Source organism: Cupressus sempervirens, chromosome 9 (genome assembly GCF_028749045.1).
Source record: "Cupressus sempervirens isolate cs-2001-9-10 chromosome 9, ASM2874904v1, whole genome shotgun sequence".
Classification (NCBI taxonomy): Eukaryota; Viridiplantae; Streptophyta; class Pinopsida; order Cupressales; family Cupressaceae; genus Cupressus; species Cupressus sempervirens.
In genome coordinates this window covers 149274603-149301298 of record NC_143126.1, presented here as the reverse complement: position 1 = coordinate 149301298, position 26696 = coordinate 149274603, and the positions used below count along the sequence as shown (strand labels likewise).

Sequence of the window (26696 nt, the reverse complement as noted above, 5' to 3'; positions counted from 1 at the left end):
GGAAGATCAAGTGAAGAGAGCAGCGGATTTGATTACCAAACTTCAGAAAAGGAGAGACAAGTTAACCAAAACTTTACAACTGACTAGTTCCGCTCCTGACTCAAGAGGGTGATTGCATGGGTCCCACAAACTACTTTAGTCTCGTGGACGTCATTAAAATCTATCATATCATATCATATCATTCAAAGGCTCTAATTGTGCAAAGACTCGATAAATTTTACTATTAACATTTAAAAGCATGTTTCAAACAAAGAATCAACTCCGCACCTAGAGGTTTGGATTGAAATGGTAAGGTTCCATAACCATCTAAATGTTATGTCTAAACTATTGAACTAGGTTCAATGCGAGTACAAGTTCACACGAAAACACTTACCCAAAGCATTTGATAGACCCTTCAACCCGGACCAGAGATTCCTCTATCAATCCCTATCCCACTACATTGGTCCTTGTCTTCCCAAAGTGCTCATGCTCACTCAAAATCAACTGCCAAAAACCCTTCACACCAACCCCTACATATAGACTCATTTTTCTCCATTCACTATTTATTTATTTTAAATACCAGTTTCATGCAAATCCTTTAAAATGGACTTGATCTTGTAATTAATTGTGCAACTATTATTGATACAGAAAATACTTAATTTTGTCAGTCCAAGAACTATTTGTCCACAATGACTGCTGGAAACTTGCAAGATGTTGAGTATATGTACCCAAGGTCTCCTGACGAAACATCAGCATTCACTTTCTTTGAAATAGAAAACCCTGTGGAATAAGTGTGTTTGTTCCTATTCGATTATGTAGCCATTGTACTGAAGAAATTTCATCAACCAATACCTAGGGATTAAACTTTAACCATAATTGCATTGTCCTGCACGTAAGCTTGATAAATATTAAATACTATTCTGTATGTAATCCACAGTTAACCAATTGTTAATTGTTGAAGAATTATTCATGTTAAAAAAACATTGGCAAGAACCAACTCCGGATAATTATTTAGCTTGATTGATATCAACAAATATATTCAACTTTAACCAATTGTTAATTGTTGAAGAATTATTCATGTTAAAAAAACGTTGGCAAGAAACAGCTCCGGATAATTATTTAGCTTGATTGATATCAACAAATATATTCAACTTTTATAGTAATTAGATTAGTGTTCTTCTCATTAATACTATAAAGAAGAACTCTCAAATTTGAAAATATACTCTCTTAATAGTTGTATGAGGAGGTAGCTATGCTATATGCATAAAACCTCTTCTTTATACAAATATCCCATCTTAACTATACCTAGGAAAGCAAACAACCATAATCAGACTGTAATAGCATATGCATCACTCATGCAAGGTTGGCTTATATCTTATTAAGAGTGATTGTTTAACACTAACCAATTTAGAATTTCGGAAAGAAAAAAAGACAGGTCCACTTCTTTCAATCAAATCACTATGATATATTGCAAATTAATAAGCAAAAACAGAGATGCTCGGGCCCAAGAGTAATAAACACCAGAACAATATTCAATAATCAAAATTTAGCACGTCTACAACTGTGCCATCCAAAATAAACTTTTCTGTCTGCATTTTCTGTCACTAGTCCTCATCCATTGGAACTTCTGGAACATCCCATCTATCTTCTTCGATTGTTTTATTTATAACAGAAACTGCAGATGGTAATGTTAATTAAGGAACACTAAAAATTGTTTCAAAATAACAACAAAAATAAAGTGCAGTAAATAAGGTGAAACACAATGCGAGAGCAAAAAATGTACATTTTATCAACATCGATTATATTTAGCAACCACCCACCCCACAAAGTACTGCTGCAAAATGGATTTGAATACCAGGAGCACTACCTACAATCCAACCAAACACTAGAGAATCAACTGGTACAAACATTCAGTACAACATTGAAGTCTGTATAAATCCACTCACTCAACTAAGTGGATTTTCACCCACAAAACTTATGGCCAAAAAGGTTTTTGTCTTTTGGGTATAGAATGAGCCTGGTCCAATCTCCTGAATTAACAAGGGTTTCATAAAATGTTCTACTTCTTCAACAAGTGTGGAGAGCTCCCAGAATGCTGAAAATGCATCCAGAAAGTGCCATTGGACTCCATCCTCCATCACAATTTCTTGTATTCAATATCACTCATAATTCCTTTCAGAAAGATAGCATTCTCTAAGAATCTGAACTTTCCGTAAATGTGGGAGAGGGTCATAAGGGAACACAACGCATTAAGGTGTGGGCATTAAAATTTGGAAAATAAAGATCTTCCAATTTACTTCTATGTGAATTTCTCTAGTTTTCCTATTATTGGTGACAGAGAAGCCACCTTTGAAGCAGGTCCTAGGTTATTTGGCAAAGGCAATTTGTCTCAGTTTTTAAATCCTTGATTTTGATACGGACCATATTGATGCTATTTGTTTGCGGTATGCAAGATAAAGATAAATAGAATATCTATCAATATTTTGTAACTGCATATATGACCTATGTATATCCTTTATTGTAGTAATTAATCATTTATTTACTGAAATCTCTTATAAACCACCATGTAAAAATTAAGGACCCCAACAAGGTCAGCAGGTGCGTCTTAGCCTTCTAAGTATCCCACAAAATGCTGGATGGACAAGAGTTCCTGTCACTTGTGACTAACAGGCGGAGTATGGATACTTCCCAGCCTTGGGCTTAGTCTATTGGCCTAAGTGTCTTGAAGAATAACCAGTAGATCAACTGGTAGACTTAGTCATCAAAAGTGTTGTCATTGTTGGCAACACATGTTAAGGAATCATTACCGCTAGAGAGGCATAACCGGCAAGGCACACTAATGTGGGACTCTAACTCACATGGGTAATCAGAGTAGAGGAGATGTAAAGGCCCAGTAGAGGCGATGACAAAAGTGTTGCACTTAGACAAAGCATTCTATGTGAAGTCCACGTAATCGAAAGGAAGCAAAGCGGAAGAAACGGAAGACACAATCAGTTGATTTACCCAGGTCAGCATAATGAGCATGAAGCAAGAAACCCGTGACTGCCTAGTCACAAAAAGGATAAAAGTGCACTCAACGTCACATTTAATGGTGATGGAAGAAAGGATCCAGAAATAGTTGAAAGAATTCAAACTAAAGCAAGTCATTGAGAACACGACACCCGTGACTCCTGTATGAGCATGCCACAACCTAACAAGAACGGAGCACTACTGCAATGAGAGGCTAAATTAGTGAGTAGGGTGAGATTTCAAATTTTGAATTCCCAGAGAAAATCTTCCAAGCAAAGCAAGAGAAGAGTATAAAAGAAAACAAAGCTGAAAGGGTAAAGGTTAGATTGCCAGCGATTAGCCAAGGAGCCAGAAGAGCTAAGCTAAGGTAGAATCTCATAAAGTGAAGAAGAGTGATTAGAGCTATCATCTTCAAGAAGTGATTGTACTGAGAAGAGCAGAATGTGCCTGAACAGTGCAAAGAGTAACGGTGCACAAGCAGGGAGAGGCAAGCACACAAGTGATCAGTGAAACGAAGTTGCAGAGCCAAGAGAAGGCAGAGCATCATTCGGAACTGGGCAGTAGCTAATGTAATGTCCCCTTCTCTACGCTAGACCTTACTGGCGCCTCGTTGGTCTATCTCCCCATCCGAATAGGCTAACGACATTGATCTTCAGGATGCTAGCCAGTCACAGGAGTTTATTTGGTTTCGTTGGGGAAATATTGAAGTGGATTTATAAAGTTACTTTATGACTTAAAGTCATTTTATAACAAAAGTAACTTAAGTGACTAGAAGACGAAAATGACTTCTATCCCACATTGCCTAGTTATTTGTACTTCCCCTCATATCTCGAGGTTATAAAAGCAATGAACTTCCTTGGGATTGACACCATAAAATGTGATACTATTCAAAATACAAGAAGGTTGCTTAAATGTGACTGGCTCTCTTAAGGATGAAACCCCTTAAGAAGTTTTGGGAGACTGGACGTAGCCCCAGTATTCCTCATGAGATCGCACCGTGTTCATGTATAAAAAGTGCAGAATAATAGTGTTCCATGAGTTCCTACATTCAGTAGTAGTAGGTTGGCAGCATTTTGGGTATTATTTTCTATATAATAACTAGTAAGGGAGTATGATCAAGTGTCTGCTAAATACGAAGGTGGGGGAGAAGTTGTGCAGCGGCAAAAGTGATAAACACTACTATCTATACGTGAGTATGGCAGAGTTAGTCGGACCATCCCTGGCGTAGACAGTCGATTGTACGACAGGTTCCGTGGGAAGTGTGACAGTAGTGGGAGGCACGAGCAATAACAGTTACAATCGGGTGGCACTCACAGCCTTCACCAATAGTCATGCCCAGGCTGGAGATCTGAACGTGAAGATGATAGGGATTAACACAGAGTGTGATGGAATGGTAAGCCGCAAGCTCTACCAAAGAGCGGGTGTATACAGTTTAGACGCCACAAGGGACATAGGAGATCATGGGTCAAATACATCAGCTTCCGAAGTCATTTCCAGCAGTAGAGACAGGTGCCACAATGGTCACCATCGTAGGCCATATGAGTCCGACTAACCGGGTTGGCAAGTAGAACTCGACCATTAGCATGTTTGCGTGAAGGAGTGGGACACTCGTAGCAATAACTAGGTGCCAGTGTTATTTAACTTGTATTTGTTTATGTAAACGCCAGGTTGTGAATTCAGATCAGTATAGACATTTCCTAATCTTATTGCTAAAAATTCATTCTGGAATGAAATCCGGAAAACTGAATAATGGACTGAATGTGTTTGAAAACATACTGCAACGTACAAGTTTCCTTGAATATCTACACCATTGCATTGTTGTTCAGTCATTTTGTGGGTGAAATAAAATTCTGAGTTTAATCGTTCGTCTTCACTTCTAACGATAAATTAAGTTTGGTTGGTCCATGCTATTGCTGTCCAGGTCTGGGATTCTTAGAATGGTATCAAAGCCACAAGACTTGCCAACTTGTGGGTAAATTATTTAAGTTGCGGGCTAGTTACAAGAGGAAGAATGTCAGATAGGCATGAATAGGAAACCATACAATTTTAGTCACATCCGACCTGAACAGGCAGGATCTTCAGACCAGATTGATATTGAGGACAATTACTCAGTTAATGAGGAGCTGACCTTTGAGACAACCATACAGGGTGAACAAGTTGAACAGATTGCACAGGTACAGGTACTGTTAAGAATTTTAGCAGTTAGTATATTGAAACATCTGCTGGTCAGAAGTTAGTAGTTGACATTATCTCTCTCTCTCTCTCTCTCTCTCTCTCTCTCTCTCTCTCTCTCTCTCTATATATATATATATATATAATTCTATCACTATAATTCTGCAGTATATTCCTCATTCTTAATATAATATTAATCTTGTACATTTGGATAACGAAGATATCGTTGAAACATGATTCGCTACCGATAATCATAGAGTGATATTATATCACATACCGACTGCTATCAAATGTTATCACCGATCATTACTAACTTGCTCCCACCGATTGATAGATCAGGGGTCATCCTTGGCATCGGTTGAGTGTTAAGACTTGTTATCGGGTGTCATTAGTATCAGTTATGTTTAGTAATGAACAGGTGCTAATATGTATATATATTGAGGCATGACCACATAGAGTCATGCCCCTACTTGGTTATGTTTCAATATGCATATATACTAGCCTCATTTGTATCTGCAGATCATATCGATAAAATTGGCATATAGATCTCAGATCAGAACAGAATACTACTTCAGCAAGAATATATAATTAAGAAGTCAAGCACTCAAATAAGGAATACAGAAGTCTGCTAAATCAAGGAAATCAGACTGAAACATAATTGCTAAGTCTCCACCAATCAAGAACTATTGAAATTTACATGGTATCAGAGCCTAACTGGTAGAGAGACTCTTATACTGGGTTTTTTTAATAAATAAAAGGGACAATATGTCAAATAATGTAATAGTAGAAGACAGACTCAAAGGAGCAGCGAATTTCTTTTCTTGGAAAATTTGAATTACCAGAATCCTTGAAGGATTAGAACTAGAATCTTTTATTGAATCAGATATTTCGATTCCTGAAGATGAGGCAGAAAAAGCTAAAAGATGAAATAATAAAGCCAGAAAAATCATTGTGGATTCCGTTAAAGATCACATTCTTCCACCCATATCAATCCTAAAGAAGGCATTTGAAGTATTCAAAACAATTAAGGACACGTTTGAAATCAACAACTCAAGTCAATTGATTACACTAAAAAATCAACTAATGAATACTAAAATGAGTAAAAGGGAAATAATCTCATCATATTTTGGAAAGATCTCCGAAATTAAAAAATCATCTAAATGCCATTGGAAGCAAAGTAGAAGATCAAGAATTATCGATAATAGCACTTAGAGGATTGCTCTTATCATGGGAAGCATTCATCCAAGTAATCAGCAGACCTTCTATACCACTTTTTGATCAACTAAAGAATGATTGCACATTAGAAGAATCAACGCTAATCTCTAGAGGGATCATCTCAAATTAAGAGGGAGAAAATCAAGCTCTTTTTTCAGTTTCAAATTACAAAGGTAAAAAGAGGAAATTTAAAAGAAAGAAACATGACAAAAAGAAAAAGAATAATAATTACAAAAGAAATGATTTTTCCAAAGTTAAATGTTACAAGTGTGAGAAACTTAGACATACCTTCAAAAATTCTCCGAAAAGGGAAAACATCTTATAGCTTCTTAAGCAATAACAAAGAAAGATGAAAATCTATTATTCTACTCCACTTTATCAAGTGAGATAAACTCAAATGAAAATGAGTGGATAATAGATAGCGGTGCTTCCCAACATATAACAAGATTCAAAGAAAATTTTGAAACCTTTGAAAATTACCTTTCTGAAGGAGTCACCATTGGAGATAACTCCACCCATCCAGTTAGAGGGATTGGGACCTGTTCTATTCAACTAAGGACTAGAGTTACACTAAAATTAAAAGATGTTATTTTTGTACTAGGCATAAAAAGAAATCTAATTTCAATTTCGGGACTAGCTGATGAAGGATTTCAAGTCACCTTCAATGAAGACAAAGTTTTGTATTGGCCTAAATGCTATCACCATAGGAACCAAAGACGAGACCTTATATAAACTATGCAATATTCAAAAGCAAGCTCTTAATCACGCAATGACAAATTCTAATGAAGTATGGCATAGAAGACTTGGACATATTGGATTTAGTTCACTTCCAAATATAGAGAAAATCACCTCTAGAACAATGAGCCTAAGTTCAAAACACATAGGCACCTATAAAGGATGTCCTCTACGAAAGAACATTAAAAAAAATTTCCCTCCTAGTGAACACAAGTCTAAATCAGTTCTGGAACTAGTTCACTTTGACTTACGTGGGCCTGTGCCAACACTCTCTCTAGGAGGTTATTCTTACTACATAATATTCATTGATGATTTCTCTAGGAAAACTTGGATTTATTTTCTAAAAGTCAAAAAATCAAATGAGGTTCTATCAAAATTTAAAGAATTTAAAGAGATTGTTGAAAATCAAAAGTCAAAAAGAATTAAAACTTTAAGATCAGACAATGGGGGAGAATATACTTTTGAAAATTTCAAAGCTTTGTATACCTCTATTGGGATTAAAAGGGAGTATATAGTACCTTATAATCCTCAACAGAATGGGGTAGCAGAAAGAAAAAATAGAACCATTGTCTAAGCAGCAAAAGCCATGCTCCATGATCAAAACCTACATTTTTCATTTTGGGTGGAAGCCACAAATATTGTTGTATACATACGAAACAAATGTCCCTACTCTATACTACAAAACATAACACTTGAAGAAGTCTTTACAGAGAATAAACCTGACTTAAGTCACTTTGGAATTTTTGGTTGCCCTGTTTATATTCACATACCTAAAGAAAGAAGAACTAAGTTAGAACCTTCTGAAAAGAAAGGGATATTTGTTGGGTATAATGAAAACTCAAAAGGGTATAGAGTTTATGTCCTTGGACAAAGATCAATTAAAGTAAGTAGAGATGTCACATTCGAGGAAAACATTGCATTAAAACTATCTAAAAATAAAGAAGATGAGCCCATTATAGACTTAGATGAAAATCCTCAAACTGAAATTCAAAGGGAGAACACATCAGAAGAAAATGAACTATCACTAGATACAGAAGATAGAGATACCTCCAATATTAAGAAAAGGCCTTTGTGGGCAAGAAAAATGATCGAAGAAAATAATGTTGAACCAGATGGAACTTCCAAGGAAAGCAAGAAAACCAGAAAAAAAATCTTGTTATACTACTCTAGTTACTGAGCTTGCCAAATATGAACCAACTATTGTTGATAAAGACCTAACTTGTCAAGCATGGAAAGATGCTATGGCTGAAGTATATTAGTCGATACTACAAAATGACGTATGGGATATTGTACCAGACCTAAAGACAAATCAGTTGTTTCTTCAAAGTGGTTATATAAAATCAAATATGCAGCATATGGTAGCATTGAGAAACATAAAGCAAGGTTTTCCTAGAAGGTAGGCATTGATTATGAAAAAACCTTTGCTCTGGTTGCTCGTTATACTTCGATTAGAACAATTATTGCAATTGTAGTAGCTAAAGGATGGAAGATACACCAAATGGATGTAAAGACTGCATTTTTTAATGAAGTCATAAATGAAAAAATATTTATTGAACAACCTAAAGGTTTTGTCATAAAAAAATAAGAATCTATATGTGTGTAAACTCAAGAAAGCTTTTTATGGTCTTAAACAAGCACCTCAAGCTTGGTATGAAAGGATAGACAGCCACCTCACCAAATTAGGATACTCAAAGAATGAAGGTGATCCTAATATATATTTCAAAATCTCTAATTTGGTACATTCAGAATCTATTGATCCTACTCTCTAGAGACAAATTATTGGATCTCTCATGTATTTGGTAACTACTAGACCCGATATATGCTATGCCACAAAAGTATTAAGTCACTTTATGTGTGAGCCTAAGAAGATACATCTAATGGCTGCAAAACACATTTTGAGATATCTACATGACACTATTGGTCTTGGACTAAAGTACACAAATGTTGAAATCAAACTTGAAGGTTATACTATTCTAATTGGACTCGTTGTTCCATAAACCCTAAGAATACAACCGGATGTTACTTCAGTCTTGGATCAACAATGAATCATGGTTCAGTAGAAAACAACCTATAGTTGCCTTGAGCTCTACCGAAGCTGAATACATGGCAGCCTCCATGGGAGCGCGTGAAGGAGTACAGTTATGGAAGCTATTATTTGAATTATTTGGAAAGAAATTAGATCCCACAGTGATTCATTGTGATAACCAGAGCTGCATCAAACTCTCCACTAATCCAGTGTTCCACAATTGATCAAAGCACATCGAAATAGTTAAGTTTTGTGGATCTCTAATAGATAAAACAATTACAAATAGATATTTGGAGAGAGTATCTTACTTGCACAATGCAGAATGACTTTGCTTTACTTTGTCAACGATCTCAGTAATATGAATTTGATTATCTTCTTCCTTTAGCAGCAACAGCAATACTCAAATGCTATGTAATAGATAAGATGCTAATGATAACAAAGAGCAATATATATTATGTTTGCCGCTGACTGTAGGTACTTGATTGCCATGGGATTGATACTTTCCCTACGGCAGCGAATTCCCATATAAGCATTGTATACACATATTAATCCAAACAAACAAATAACAAATGTATTATAAGTGCCGATTACAACACAAGGCACGATAGGGAATATTTGCCCGATAACAAGGAATGATAATATAAATGCCTAAACACAATGAGTCTGTCAATAACATGATCTCAGTGAAGCCAATAACAAATATTATAATTCATGGATGTATGCACATATATGTGTACATAGATCCCTGTAATATATATGACATCAACAGTATTATCAGTATATCAAGTAATTCATGTTTTGCTTCTTCTGACGCTAAACATTAACACTCCCTCTTTAGCTAGGGAGAAGAAAAAATCAATAAGTCATAATCATCATATAATCAACACAATATGAACAATACATGGTATATCCAATGATCTCTACTTGTACTTAAGCAATGTCTAGAGATGTCCATGATACACATATAATCTCAAGAGTATTAATCTCCAGAATATCAACATATGATATTCATTAATTACTCAAACTAGGGTAAGATATCACATTTGATATCAAGACTCTTGATCTCCCAAAATATCGACATCCGATATTCATCAAGTACTCAAAAACAAGGTTTGATATCACATTTGATATCAAGAGTATTGGCCTCCCAGAATATTGACATCCAATATTCACCAAGTACTCCAAAATTATTTAGATATCACATTTGATATCAAGGGTATTGGCCTCCCAAAATATTAATGATATTCACCACTTACTCAAAATGTTTTAAACATCACATTTGACATCAAGAGTATTGGCCTCCCAGAATATCAATGATATTCACCACTTACTCAAAACGTTTTAGATATCACATTGACATCAAGAGTATTGGCCTCCCAGAATATCAATGATATTCACCAAGTACTCTAAAAGTAATGGCCTCCTAGAATGCTGAGATACAAGACATTCACCATTTACTCAATCTATTAGATCTCATAATACAAGTTGATTGTAAGATCGTCACCTTCCAACAACTTCTCCCAAATACAAGTGATATAATCATTTGGAAGTCATCACCTCCTCATGATACACACAGGGGATAGGCCCAAACATAGTCACATGGTCACAATCCTCTTGACTGTGACAACTTATATTTCATTAGAGAAACCATCTCAGCATGATCTACTCCCTCTTTATCAATAAGATTAGGTTTACTGAGGTTAACAAGATATCATCCGCATTCTCCCTCTAAATGATAAAACGGACTCCTCATTTAATTCCCTCTTTCTGTAGTACATTTCTAACCAAAAAGGTCAAAGCACATAGCTTATATGAGAAGCAAATATTACATATAAAATTATGGTAATTTATTTCATATTCTAAGACTCTATCTTAGAATTATAACAACTAAATTTACTTTTGAGAAGTATTTAACATTTATTTGCATTACATGAAAATAATAAAGAACTCCCTCTTAATATTTTACTCATGTTAAGGATACTTACAAATTCCTTTTAGAATGGTTGTTTCTCTGACTCTATATCATAATCACTGACTTCGGCAAAAGATGCTTGGTGTTTCAATCTATCAGGACATTTAAAGGCAGAGTGGCCATATTTGTCACATCTAAAACATTGCATCTTAGAGTAATCCACATGCCTTCTTTTACTTTTGCAATTTGGTTTCTTCTTTTTATCAACATGAGTTGAAAGAGCATGAAGATTGCTTCCAATCAAAGTATTATCTTGTAATAACATACTTTCCTCTTTAATACAATCATCCTTTAGTCGACCGAGTTTGGGAAGTTTGTATCGAGCACATACTCCTTGACAGAAGGTTTTCCATGATGGTGGCAATCCTCTTAGAGCTATCATGGTTAATTCTTTTTCATCATAAACGTGACCATTTTTAGAGAGCTGGTTCCTTAGTTCATTTATCCTCATGAAATAGGATGTAACAGTTTCTCCTTTGTTCATCTTAATGTTGGAGAGACTGTCTTTCAAATTTAGAATTCTCGTTGTATTGTTTATCTCAAACATTTCTTCAAGTGTTTGGAGCATTTCGTGTGCAGTGTCTAGTTCAGAAATAATAGGGAGTAGATGATCCTTAACTCCATCAACAATCAATTTCATGGCTCTAGCATTGTCTTTTTCCCACTTATTCAATTCATCATTTTCTTTTGGTGGATGCTCAGATTTTTCAATGAATTGTTTGAGATCGTTATCTTTTAAGGTTACCTTCATTCGTAATTTCCATGTTGTATAATTGGAATCGCCTTCTAGTCTATCTTCAACTTTGATACCATTGACCATTTTGATTGGTAAAGATTTTAGTCCACAAAATAAATGACTATAAATCTAATCAGGATATTCCTTCAAGTTGTTCAAGCTTTATAGAAAGGACTTGGCTCTGATACCATGTTAAGTTTTGTGGATCTCTGATAGATAAAACAATTACAAATAGATATTTGCAAAGAGTATCTTACTTGCAAAATGCAGATTGACTTTGCTTTACGTTGGCAGCGATCTCAGTAATATGAATTTGATTATCTTCTTCCTTTAGCAGCAACAGCAGTACTGAAATGCTATGTAATAGATAAGATGCTAATGATAACAAAGAGCAATATATATTATGTTTCTCGCTGACTGCAATTACTTGATTGCCGCGGGATTGATACTTTCCCTGCGGCAGCAAATTCTCATATAAAAATTGTGGATAGACGACTCCGAAGAGTCATGTCTCTACGTGGCCCAAAGGCCACCTAGAGACATGCCTCTTCAGAGGCATGTTAATTAATCCAAACAAACAAATAACAAATGTATCATAAGTGCCGATTACAACACAAGGCACGATAGGGAATATTTGCCCGATAACAAGGCATGATAATATAAGTGCCTAAACACAATGAAGTATGTCAATTACATAATCTCAGTGATGCCGATAACAGATATTATAATTCATGGATGTATGCACACATGTATGTGTACGTGGATCCCTGTAATACATATGGCATCAACAGTATTATTAGTATATCAAGTAATTCATGTTTTGCTTCTTTCGACACTAAATATTAACAGAAACTCCATAACACTATATTAGGGACATGGTTGACAGAAATGTGATCAAGCTGATCTATATCAGCACCGATGAACAAAATGCTAATATTTTTACCAAACCTCTTGAAAGGATGATAATAGAGTACTTTAGAGGTAAACTTGGTATGACAAATTTGAAATTGTAATTATATTTGTAAATTTATATATATTCATGAATATTGAAAATTAGATTGTTTGCAAACTTGTAAAATGAAAGGTGACAATCTTTCATATTTGTTTAAGGTCACTATGGTAAGGTGACAATCTTATCAATAGTTGACCAACCTTCTAACATCAAAAGTGTTGAAGTGTTATCATTGTTCTTCGGATCGGATTTCGCCGGACACATTGATAACCATCATGGTTCTTCGAGTCGGATTTTGCCGGACACCATGAAAATTATTGTTATGGTTATTCAGGCCAAATTTTGTCACACATTAACCATCATGGTTCTTCGGGCCGGATTTTGCCGGACACCATGAAAATTTTGTTATGGTTCTTCGGGCCGGATTTCGCCAGACACCATAATCGTTAAGCCACAGTTGAGTGGTACTTAACAGGGAGTGTTACGAATGTTATCAGTTAGTGTATTGAAACATCTGCTGGTCAGAAGTTAGTAGTTGACATTATATATATATATATATATATATATATATATATATATATATATATATATATATATATATATATATATATATATATATATATATATATATATATATATATATTTGCAACTATAACACTGCATTATATTCCTCATTCTTGATATAATATTAATCTCGTACATTCAGATATTGAAGATATCGTTTGCATCAAATATATGATTTGTTGTCAATAAACATAGAGTGATATTATATCACATACCAACTGCTATCAAATGTTATCACCGATCATCATTAACTTGCTTACACCGATTGATTAATCAAGGATCATCCTTGGCATCTGTTAAGCGTTAACTTGCTAAGACTTGTTATCAGGTGTCATTAGTATCGGTTGTGTTTAATAATGAACAGGTGCTAATATGTATATATATTGAGGCATGACCACGTAGGGTCAGGCTCCTACTTGGTTATGTTTCAATATGTATATATACTAGCCTCATTTGTATCTGAAGATCATATCAATAAAACTAGCATATAGATCTCAGACCAAAATAGAATACTACTTCAGCAAGAATATGTAATGTCCCTTTTTTGGGGACATTAGAATTATTAAGAAGAACCGAATTTGCAATATTAAATAAGCTAGAGATTTATTATTAAAGGACAAATTAATATTCCTTGTGGTCACATGAGGACAAGGAGGAATAAGACGATGGCCAGAGGGAAGTCGAAGGGTCTCAGTTTTGTGTTAAAAAGGGGAAAGACTCGTGGAGGAGTAGGGTTGATTTACTATTCAGATTTCCAGTTCTCTCTTATGAGAGTTTTCAGAAAGCTTCAGCTTTCAGCGAATGTGAGGACGTAGCCCCTCGTGCAGGCAGGCAGTGGACGAAAAACCATTGTCAGGGGAGATATCATTTAGGTGTCTCGGTTGTGCTTACAAGTTCTTCTCTTTAGTTTTCCAATCTAACTGTAGAACTGTGTTTACGATTGGATTTATAGTTATTGGTTATTGTATTGCTGTTGTATAATACAATAACGTCTTATGAGTTATCTAGAAGTAGCCGGTTATTGTATTGTTGTTATTTAATGCAATAACATACTTTAGAATTATGGAAAGGTTATTGGTTTAGTACTCGGTTTGTAATGTATGTTCCTACTTTTGAATCCTTAATATCATTCTAAATATCAGTTCCAATAAGGAGTTAGACGAAATTCTATTTGGGTGATTATTATGAGATTCTCATTATTGGTTATTTATAAGCAACTGGGTATATTTATGATTCTAAGAGTTAACAAGGTGGGAAAAGGACAATTCGGGATAGTAAAATACTGGCCATCTTAATACCGTGTTGGAAAATTTTATAGCCTTGCTGGTACAGGTCATTACAGAATATATAATTAAGAAGTTAAGCACTCAAATAACGAATACAGAAGTCTACTAAATCAAGGGAATCAGACTGAAACATAATTGCTAAGTCTCCACCAATCAAGATCTATTAAAATTTACAAGTACAAGGTAATCAATGATGTGATTTTTTATAAGGATAGGATCTATCTCATGCCAGAGTCTAAGCTCAAAGGAAAAATCATGGAGACTCTTCATTATGCACCATCACCCGGACACCCAGGTTTCTTCAAAACCTATAGGCAAGTCAAAGAAAGGTTTTCATGGAAGGGCCTCAAGGATGATGTCCTTCAGCATGTCAGAGAATGCTAGATTTTCCAGCAAAACAAGTTGGAGCACGAGTTTCCAACCGGATTATTACAACCTCTCCCTATTCCAGTACAGAAATTGGAAAGTATCTCCATGGACTTCATTACAAGATTGCCAAGAGTGCAAGGTAGAGATTCCATTTTTGTGGTTGTGGACAAATTGACTAAGTTTGCTCATTTCTACGCTATAGTAGCGAACTGGTCAGCGTCTCAAGCAGCCGAGTTGTTTTTTCAAGAGGTTTTTTGTCTACATGGTCTACCTCAGACCATTGTGAGCGACAGGGATAGACTTTTTGGCAAGAATTATTCAGATTGGTAGGTACGAAATTGACACACAGCACAAGTTACCACCCACAATCGGAGGGACAGATTGAGACAGTAAACAAATGGGTAGAGGGTTTTCTCCGGAACTATGTAGTGGGGCAACAAAGGGTTTATAGGTTAAATGGTTATATTTAGGGGAGTACTGCTACAACTCCTACCACATGTCCATCCGAATGACACCATTTCGAGCTCTCTATGGCAACTAACCTCTATCATTCATAAATCTAGCCTTACAGGATAGTAGAGCACCGTTAGTTGGAGATTGGATACAAGACCAGCAGGACATCCTCCGGTCTCTTTGGGAGAATATCCTACAGGCTCAAAAGCAACAGAAGATGTACACTAATCGCCACTAGACAAAGCGGAGTTTTGAATTGCGCAACATGGTTTACCTTTGTCTCCAACCTTACAGGTAGAGTTCCTTGAAGAAGAGTGGATTCGAGAAGCTTCAGCCTAGATTTTATGGTCCCTATCGCATTACTAGGAGGATTGGAGGGGTTGCTTCCAAGCTGAACTTGCCAAAAGACAATAAATCTATAATTTTTTCACATGTCTTGCCTCAAGAAGGCGGTTGGCCAGCATATAGTGCCTTCCATTAAATTACCCCCACTTGATGAAGAATAGAAACTGGTTTTGGTTCCAGCCGAAGTGATTGAGATCAAGGAGTGCAAGCTACGAAACAGATCCATCACGGAGTATTTAGTCCACTGGAAAGATGTGCCATTTGAAGACACCACTTGGGAGGGTGAATCAATCTGCAGCATCCAGCACTGAGATTGCTCGAGGGCAACCAACCCCGGGAAGGGACAACTATAATGTCCCCTTCTCCGTGCTAGACCTTACTGGCACCTTGTTGGTCTATCTCCCCATCCAAATAGGCTAACGGCATTGATCTCGAGGATGTCAGCCAATCACAGAAGTTTATTTGGTTTCGTTGGGGAAATATTGAAGTGGATTTATAAAGTTACTTTATGACTCAAAGTCATTTTATAACAAAATAACTTAAGTGACTAGAGGACAAAAATGGTTTTTATCCCACATTTCCTAGTTATTTGTACTTCCCCTCATATCGAGGTTATAAAAGCAATGAGCCTCCTTGGGATTGACACAATGAAATGTGAGATTATTCAAAAATAGAAGAAGGTTGCTTAAATGTGACTAGCTCTCTTAAGGACGAAACCCCTTAAGAAATTATGGGAGACTAGACGTAGCCCCAATATTCCTTGTGAGATCACATGAACTTCAGGTATGCAGAGTGTAGAATAATAGTGTTCCATGAGTTCCTACATTCAGTAGTAGTCGGTTGGCAGCATTTTGGGTATTATTTTCTATATAATAATTGGTAAGGGAGTATGATCAAGGGTTTGCTAAATATGAAGGGGGGTGAGAAGTTGTGCAGCAGCAAAAGTGATAAACACTACTATCTATACATGAGAATGGCAAAGTTAGTCGGACCATCCCTGGGGTAGATAGTGGATTGTATGTCAAGTTCCATGGGAAGTGTGACAGTAGTGGGAGGCATGAGCAATAACAATCACAATCAGGTGGCACTCATAGCCTTCACCAATAGTCACGCCCAAGTTGGAGATCTAAACACGAAGATGATAGGAATTGGCCGCAAGCTCTAAGAAATAGCAAGTGTATACAGTTTAGATGCTGCAAGGGACATGGCAAATCACGGGTCAGATACATCAGCTTCCGAAGTCATTTCCAGGAGTAGAGTTGGGTGCCACAATGGTCACCACTGTAGGCCATACGAGTCCAACTAACCTGGTTGGCAAGTAGTGCTTGACCATTATCATGTTCGTGTGAAGGAGCAGGACACTCACAGCAATAACCAGGTGCCAGTGTTATTTAACTTGTATTTGTTTATGTAAACGCTAGGTTGTGAATTGAGATTAGTATAGACATTTCCTAATCTTATTGTTTGTAATGTCCCCATTTGTTGCCAGCATCAGAATTTCAGGGATTAGCCTAATATTGGATCCTTGTAGGCTAATAAGGATGGTTAAAAGGTCTTTTGAGGATTGATTCGTCTCCAACATTCAGAGATTTATTTATTTGGCCATCGTTTGATATCTTTTGGACTCCATTCGCCATACTTACTATGTGTAGTAAGGAGTAATAGAGATGGACCCTTTCTATTTTTAGAAAGTGTATTTGGTCACATGGGGAATTATGAGGAGAGATTCCTATTTCAAACGGCATTGCAATCAAACAAGTATTTCAAGAGATATTAAAGTTCAAATGACTTAAGTTATTTAAAAATTTTAATGTTATTATAAAGTTATAAAGTCACTTTATGACAAAATGACTTAAGTGACTAAAAAATGAAAGAGTCTTTTATCCCACATTGCTAAGTTGTTCGTACCTCTCCTCATTTTGAAGTTATAAAGGAAGGCATTTGCATTGGAATTGTTACGATAAGATGAATATTTGTTATTGTTAAATCCTAAAAGTTGCCTAAATGTGACTGGATATTTCCTAAGGACTAAACCCCTTAAGGAAAGAAGTGAGACTGGACACAAACCTAGTGCTCACATTGCAGGTTCAGAAATAAGAGTTGAGTTGATGCATAGATTTTCAGATTGATGAAGCTTCATGGTAGGTAGCAGAATTGGTGATTGAACTCTATAGAGTTATTTGGGCACATACAGGTCCTTAGTGAGCAGATGTGCGTGCTTGGATGGCAGACAAGGTTGGCAATCGTTTATAGCTGAGAGGTAAATACATATCAGTAATCTAGTTCTGCAGTAGCATTGTTTCACCTCTGAGAGTGGGAGTCGCCTGGTAGCCGATTTACAAGTGCTGGGAAATATATACAGGTCGGGTGTGTTAAAGGGGGACCACGTACAGCCAACATATCTACAGTCTGCGGCCAGCACCAGATAGGGAGTACACAGATCTGCAGGGTTAGCAGATAGTAAGGTGGTCACAGCAGTTGCCCAGCTTGACTGTAACTCCAGTATTGTGGAGACTCCATCACGAGCATCACCTACAGGTGGGGCAAAGACATAATCACATGCAGTTAAGCTGACAGTCACGTTATTCTTGCTGCAGATAACTTCCTTACAGCACACTGTATACAGCAGGGAGCTTTGAAGAATCCATGAGCGTTGTAACTACAAGTGCCACGTCCCCCCCTCCCTGATTGCATACAATATAGTTATCAAATCTTTCAATCGGGTGACTGTAAAACTGCTGTATGTATGACAATATTGATGAAATAAGAGTTGTGTTTGAAATATCAATTTCTGAGATATGATTATCTATACTGCTGTATTATCATTATTGTGTGACAGCCTTCTATCATTTCATAATAGGAGAACTGGAATTCTCAGTATATTGGACTAGCATTTATATTTGTACTGTTCTTGTTTGGCATTTGTTCAAGAGTATTTGGTCTCCAAGCATATTCCAGAGATTGCTTGCAAACTGCTTGCAAAAATGTCAATGAAGGAAGTCTGAATTCTTTATAAAACTAGGGAAGGGATATTACACTGGGACTGTAATTTGTGGTAGCCAAAGAAGTATATCATTTAAGTTTGTATTTCAGTTGATTGTATCTGCCAGTTCTTGTATTAGAAATATATATATATATCTCAATGAAATAGCATTGACATTCTTCACCGCCAATCGTATAATTATCTTGGATCATCTATGTATCAACTATTTTGGTCACTATATCATCGGTTTAATAATAGTTCCAGCTAGAGTATCTCAGGGATATCAGAACTTTCATCTTTGGGGTTGCATTCAAACTGTTCGTGAAAATGTCATCAGATGAGTTCTGATTTTTCTATAGTTCTGAGGGTTGGAATATTACAGTGAGTTTATATATATATGGGTAAATCTTCTGCTTTCTATGGTGTTTCGTGATACATATGCCTCTGTTAAGTTCTGAATATATTGTAGAAAAAGAAATCCAGTAAATATCCGGTTTGGGATATTTCATCGTTAAAAGTCCATTCTGGAATGAAATCCGGAAGACTGAATAATGGACTGACTGTGTTTGAAAAAATACTGCAACGTACAAGTTTCCTTGAATATCTACATCATTGCCTTGTTGTTTGGTCATTTTCCAGGTGTAATAAAATTCTGAGTTTAATCATTCGTCTTCACTTCTAATGATAAATTAAGTTTGGTTGGTCCATGCTATTGCTGTCCAGGTTTGGGATTCTTATAGCTAAACTGTTAGATCATTTCACTGTTGTTTACTTAACCTTTGCAACAGCAAATCCTGTCGAGGGTGGACCCTAATAGGTTCTTTGTATAGATCCCTTAATGGGATGACGCATTAACTTGTGTTCTAAAGTCCTTTAACTAGGCTGTTCCTAACAGAGCAAGATCTTAACAGGTCTCATCCAAATCCCTTAACAAGGTGGCACCTCACAGTGCCTTTGTAATCTTTTAACAGGGATATGCCCGGTCTAGCCGGGTTTCCAAGAGATAAATACTGCGTTACGTACTGCAACCCCCCCCCACCCCCGTGGCTGAATATTCCGACCTGTGGTTGAGACTGACATAGTCATGCTGAAGTTAGGGCACCCTAATATGCTTCATCTCCAACCAGATTATGCGATTCTTGACTTCTCAGATCATTTATATTAATAGAATGAAATTATTAGAAATATTTATGCATTTATATGTTACCCTAAACCTTTATAGAAAGATTTGGCAGAATTATGTTAAATTAAAATATGTTATCCAACAAGATTGAGGACCTATTCCAAGGTTTTATCTTGCTAAAGACATAATTATTGGTGAAGTTATAATTGACTATACTAAACCTCTTGTTTTAATTGAACTTGTGATTCTCGAGCAAAATTTTGGGCAATCACAAAAGGAGACATTGCATCTCTTTTTTAAAGAGACTTTCAATCACTAATTTAATATCGAATATCTTGGTAATCATTCTATGTCTGATTTCTGTTTTAAGGTTGTGGTTTCAAATGTGGCTGAAACTTGGAGCATGTGGACTGAAGCCATCTTTGGATAAACTTGTTCTCATTGTAGATAATCTATAAAAATGCTTAGGATTTGATGGACTAATGCACATTGTCAAGCAAAAGATAGATAGTATATAGAATTAGTTAGGTATCCTGTGTTAAGATTAAATAAGCCATTTGATTCAAAGATATGCAGCATTACCAAACATAAAAACTTAAATCAAATGTAACGTGAAAGAAGTCAAAATATTTTAGTCCCAAACTATTTAAAAGTCCTAGAGCATCTAATGATAAGCAATCCATAAAATCAAGTGCTCCTAATCTAACAGATTCTTAACTAAATCATTGATAATATATTATTGCAATGAATAGATCTAGCAATATCAAGGAAAGAGAGAACAATAATAATGACAAAAAAGACGAATCATTGGTAGACTACTAGATCATGTCAAAGGATATCAGTTGACATGAGATTGCCATCTTTCTCTCCCCGATTTCGACTGTTCCTCAATTCCCTCAAAATTTCAGGTGTCACCTGAACAGAAAAAATTTTGATATCAAAATTTATTTCATTCTCAGTGGTTGAGTCGTGCCTGTATCTGTTCAGCTATTCAACAAAACCAGGCTACTTACTAAATAATGTTTCTGATACCGAACCAAGAGCTCCAACGAATCCTTTTGCTCCTTTGTCAACTCATTCTTATATCTGGAGTATTTTAGAAAATTTAGATTCAATCACCCAGAATTTAAACTAATCTAACATTTGCACTTATGAAAGCAAAATGACAAACAATTAACAAATATGCCAAAACTAGTTTTGATTTAATCAAGATAGCAATATTCATTAGTAACAAGAATGACCAATGGGATAGAAGGAAGTACAATACTCCAAGAATAAAAGACAAGTTCCTATTGAATCTCCAGAAGAGAGCTACGAACTGACATTAAGAAAAGCATGAATGAACTGTTTTATGGTCTTCACACCATCATCCCATTGCAAATGGAGACCCCCCTTTTTTATTTCTGCAGTAGGTTAGTGGTCTTAGGTGGTCTTAGTTGTAAGCAGTTTTCAAATCTTCAAGTCGAATAGATGAGTTTGGGCAACTATGGCCCACTGGATGGTCAAGTCTGTCAGGGGTCTGAGTGAGAGCTGGGCTAACCTAGTCAAGGATCTGGAGATGAAATGTGTTAGAACCTTTTGAAAAATCTTTGTTCCAGTTTCAATTTCATCTTAGAAAGTCAAGAAAGTTTGTGGGAGGTGAAACTGTTGAAGACCTGGTGAATCCTGAAATTTGGCTGTCTGGAATTTTTTGGAAACTCCCAAAACTAAAACATTTATTACAACTCCAATAAAGTTGAAGCCTATCTCAAACATCCTAAAAAAAATTATATAAAATATAAATTAAGTATAAGAAATAAATGTAACTTAAATATTCTATTTTATATAAATCCTCTCACCCTTTGAGCTAAAGAAACTGACTTGCAGAATTTTGGAGTTAAATTGCAAATGAAAATTCTGGCCCTAGGTTGGAATCTGACCATGTCCTAAGATTCAAAATCCTTAAAACTCCAAAATTTGTGCCACTTGTAAAAGCGAGTTTCAAGTGCAAATTGTTGAAACAAGTGTAATGTCCCTTTCTGGGGACATTAGAAACATTGAAGGGGTCAACTTTACCATATTAAGATTTACAAGGAGAGCTGAAACGTCATTAATTAAAAGTCAAAATTAATATTCCAAGTGGACAAAAGATGACAAGGAGAGATAAGACGAAAAAGACAGAAAGGTAGTTGACAAGTCACAATTGTGAGAATTAAAGGAGAAGTGACCCTTTCATTGGGTATGCTTGATCTATTATTCAGTTCAGTCTTCTCTCTTACGAGAGTCTCAGAAAGCTTCAGCTTTCAGCTAGTTGGAGGACGTAGCTCCTCATGCTAGCAGGCAGTGGACGCAAACCCATTGTCTCAGGAAACATCACTTCAGGTGTTTCATTTGCGCTTTCAGGTTCTTATCCTATCATTCCAATCCAACTGTTAAATCTATTTAGGATTGGTTTATGTGTACTGGTTATTGTATTGCTGCTGTAAAATACAATAACATATTTAAGAGTGTTGAAGGACTACTGGCTTATCCTGCTGATTTGTAATACATTTTTATATGCCTGAATCTTTAATATCATTCTGAAGCAAACTGATTTATGTGGAAAAATATCGGTTTCTTATTGCTGTTCGTATTACATCTGCCTATGCTTGGAATTCTGAACATAAAGCTGAAAGGAACTGGTTATTAATTGGTGAAGAGTTTTCTGGTTCAAACATCGTATTGTATTCCATTTGCCTATTTCTAAGTTTTAATATTATTATTAAGAAGAAGCTGGTTAAACATCTGTCAGCTATTGTACCATATTCGTTTGTGTTCGAATACATCAGCAAGATTCTAGTTCTGGTTATTTTATTTTAAAGAGAAACCAGTAAATATCATGTCCGGGATACTACAGTGGTATCAGAGCTGGTTTTCTTGCCAGCCTGTGAAATTATATCAGATGCCTAATAGAATTTGAAGTATTGAGTGAAAATTTGACATATATCACAAGTTATTTCTTCCCACTTCAAAGTCGTGGAATTTCAAATCAATATTTTTGGAGGAAGTCTTATAAGCCTGCTGAAATGAGTATAATGAAGTTGCAAGGATTATTCAAAGATAAACAATAAATGTCACAGAAGTTTCATTTTGCTGTGAATTTCATTGGTATACAAAATAAATTATTTTTGTCTGAACTGTGTAAATTGTAGTAAACGTCTTTTTCTGTGGAGAAGTAATTACAGAAATATATTGACCTCTGCACCTGGGATTTTATAACTTTTGGATCTTTTAATAAGCTGTTTAATGGGTGTTGAGAATGGTTCTGGCTCAAACAGAAATAATAAGAAGAAATTGCAGAGTGGCAACTGATATTGTGGAGGAAGAAACACAATCTGGAATTATGCAAGTCATGCCGTAAGTCTGAGCCTATCAAATTTTGGGCAGAGTAACTAGGACATTTCACAGAATTGTCTTTTACAATAACTAAAGTCCGACATTGTCAAGGGAGTAGCAGAGGTTGGTAAAGTGCTTACAGCTGAAAGGAAGGCGTAGGGATCAACATCATGAAGCTCAACAACTTGGGGCAATTCCTAATGCAGCATATCCATCTGCTTATGGTGCACCAGCAGTAGGTTCTCAATTGCCATTCCAAGCATCAAAACTTAATCTTCCAGAGGCACCCACTCCACCAAATAACATATTGTTCCTTCAAAATCTTCCACATGAGACAACCTCTATGATGCTACAGATGCTCTTCTACCAATAACATGGTTTCAAGGAAGTTTGCATGATAGAAGCAAAGCCTGGCGTTGCTTTTGTGGAATATGGGGATGAAATGCAAGCAACTGTAGCCATTCAAGCTCTTCAAGGATTCAAAATCATTCCACAAAATCCAATGGTGATTGTTTATGCAAAGAAATAAGTATTTAATGGATTCACTTCCAAATAGTGTTAGTATCGATTTTGCCTGTAGTAGTTTATCCTGGTAAGCTCAATGCATATTCAGGGGGAAATTTTGATTGACTACACATAGAATGAGTCAAAGGTTACACAGGAGGTATAATCGGGAAGCCAAGCTCTACAAAATTTGTGAGATCAGGTCTGAAGTAATTGTTATCGCGATTTACAGTCTCAGGTAAGGCATGATAAATGGATAGGTTATAACGTGTCAAGAATAGCTACAGGTTAGACTGGAAGTTTTGTTGAGTCACGTCATCAAAAAACGGAAGGAATCTAACTGGCTCCAGTAACGGCTAGCGACGGAAGGAACTCAGAAGAAGACGAAAGGAACGTGGTGATCACGAGCGAACTGGTGGATAGGTGGAGCAGTTTTGTGGTTATGATTCCATAGGCGGTGCTTAACTACCTGTATTACTAGCCACAGCCAAGTGCCTCCAGTTTCACGACAGGTTATGATTTTTGGGGAATGATTTCACGCCTATACTCATGACGCGATGAGTTGGAAATTTATATTCTAAACATTCGTTGTAACGTATTCGGTATTTGAATTTCCATGATACAAGAGATAAACCCGAAAGGGAATAACATTGATGTCTGTATTAGTCACCAGATGCTATGCCGAGGTGCCAGGTGTAAGGGAAAATTGGTAACTCATTAACCCTCATTCGCGTCTCTTTGTAGATTCAAAACGACAGCTATAAGGTGTCAATCGATGTGCAGTCTCCTTGTCTTGGTTATCGACAATGATGCAAATAATATTGACATAGGCCGGAGGGGGAACAAGGAAGCCGTTAAAAAGTTACGTCTCAGCCGCGTGAGTGGTGGAGAGAATTTGTTGTCTGCTATATATGTTCGAGTCTGGTTGATAACACATGTAACCGTTGCCAAACACTTTTGGTGAAGTAGGTCTGCATATTCCTTAAGGCTGCGATTTTGGAGTTTTAGAACGGATAATGCATTTTGGGAAGCAATAGATCGCTAGTTGGGACTCTGTCAAAGGATTGTTTCCAAGCAGACTTTCGACCCAACTCTTAAGCTTTTAAAAGCTTGTCTTTGACAACTATGAATAACTTCAACAACTAACGAAGCTGAGAGTTACCATTCTGAAAGCAGCAAAGACTAGATTGGAGATTTTGGTGGAGTGTTTGATAGTTGTTACCTTTCCAATCACTCTTTCACAACTCTAGTAACACACTGAATGGCTTATTATTTTGTCTGGACGGTTAAATATTAAGCATCGAGTATTGGGATCAATAATTGGTTTTCTGCAGATAGCATAAAGCAAATAGAATTAATATTCTAAAGAGATATTCATGCAGTATGGAACTCCAGCGTGAATTGGAGCCTCTATGATTCGAAGAAACTTTTGCATGCTCTGCAAAGCATTTCTCGGGCCATAACCAATTAAACGCTGAAGATTTTCATTGTTAGCAAACAATGACAAGCTACTAACAACTTGTCGCAATCCTTCAGAGGGGTGTGAAGTTTACTCCTTGGGTTTGGTTTATATTCCAAGGAAGCAATTGATAATCTGCACTGGGAATCAGGGGGCTATAAGATTGTGGCCAACTTGCATATTCAAGCAATAACAGTACACTTTTGGCTGCCATTTTTTTAAGACCATTGTATGCATCAAGTATCCAGTGATTGGGTTTGTGTGTGTAGTATCATTTGAGTTTGTTTGTCACCAACTGGCTGTTGAGAACTAGAGAATGATTTCACAGTAGAGCTTCCAGTGGTAACAACATAAGAAGAGGATAACTAACTTTCTATTCTGAAACAAGTTCAGGCTTGAAAACATTTATCTCTAGCATGCAATCTGGTTGATTAATTTCTGACTCCATACATTTGTGGGTTTTTTTTTTGCTAAGCATTGTTTTGGATTATTTCGCGTGAAGTAAACGGAAACGGTTTCTATTTCAACAATTGGAGCGAAGAGTTTATAGGTCTGAGGAATGTATTTGGAAATTGATCTCAAAAAGGATATTACAGTTGTTGCATAGAACAAGAAGTACGGCCATTGTGACTGGGTATTGCTGAGCGGACTGTTCTTATGGTGATGTGAATATTTTCACGACAATCAGTGAGCAATCTACAACAGAACAAGGAGACTTTCAGGAGAACACAAATAGCAGTTGTTTCAATAACAATGGGAATTACAGCATGCAAGTAATAACAGATTGATGATAGAGAATTTTATAGAACATACAACAACTGCTGAAGAATATTTTGAGTGTTACTGTAATCACTGTATTGGAAGAGAATAATGCATGACTATGGTAATTTATGTTCTTGAACTCTTCAATTTATCCAATGATTCTTCAGTGATATATTGGGTTTTAAGCACGTACAGAATTAAAGGAAAATTTGTCGGCACTTTTGTAAGCTTGGATAATTTGAGTGCTTTAAATTAGAGCTTCTGAGACTTTCAATATCGATAAAACAGAGCAGATTTCTTAATTAGGTTTTTAGCTCTTTGAGGTAGATTAAATGTTTTAGCGCTGCTTGATTGACTGGACTACAAAATCAGGAAAGGATTTGTATAATTTCAAGAAGCTGCTATGAAGCCACACGAATCGTCAACCCGAAATTCAGATTCCGTTGTAAAAACTGAAATCCTCAACATCTACAAAGATTATCAAAGACTCCCTAAACAAATTCAGAATGATCTATCATTCAACGGTTATATGGATTTTTATCTTGAGCAATTGAATAGGACTGATATGGCAAAACGAAAGTACCTAGAGTTAGCCCAGAATCTTTTTGCAGGGGAACAACACACAGGAGTGTATGAAGAAATTTCGATAGATCAAAATTATCCTGAAATAGAAAAGCAGATAACCACCAGAGATGGGC

The 26696-nt window shown here is 36.2% G+C and overlaps 1 protein-coding gene across 2 annotated transcripts in view; it reads right to left on the bottom strand.

Moving 5' to 3' along the window:
- Positions 1–1317: 1317 nt before the first annotated feature.
- Positions 1318–26696, bottom strand: part of LOC149537955 (bystin-like protein) — a 145904-nt gene continuing 120525 nt past the window's right edge. For both annotated transcript variants that reach the window (XM_089799361.1, XM_089799362.1), the window contains exons 10-12: positions 20933–21005; positions 20759–20834; positions 1318–1663 (exon numbers count right to left, since the gene is read on the bottom strand). In XM_089799361.1, coding sequence (XP_089655487.1) covers positions 1584–1663; positions 20759–20834; positions 20933–21005 — 229 coding nt within the window. In that variant the 3' untranslated portion in view covers positions 1318–1583. The remainder of the gene's footprint in view (positions 1664–20758; positions 20835–20932; positions 21006–26696) is intronic.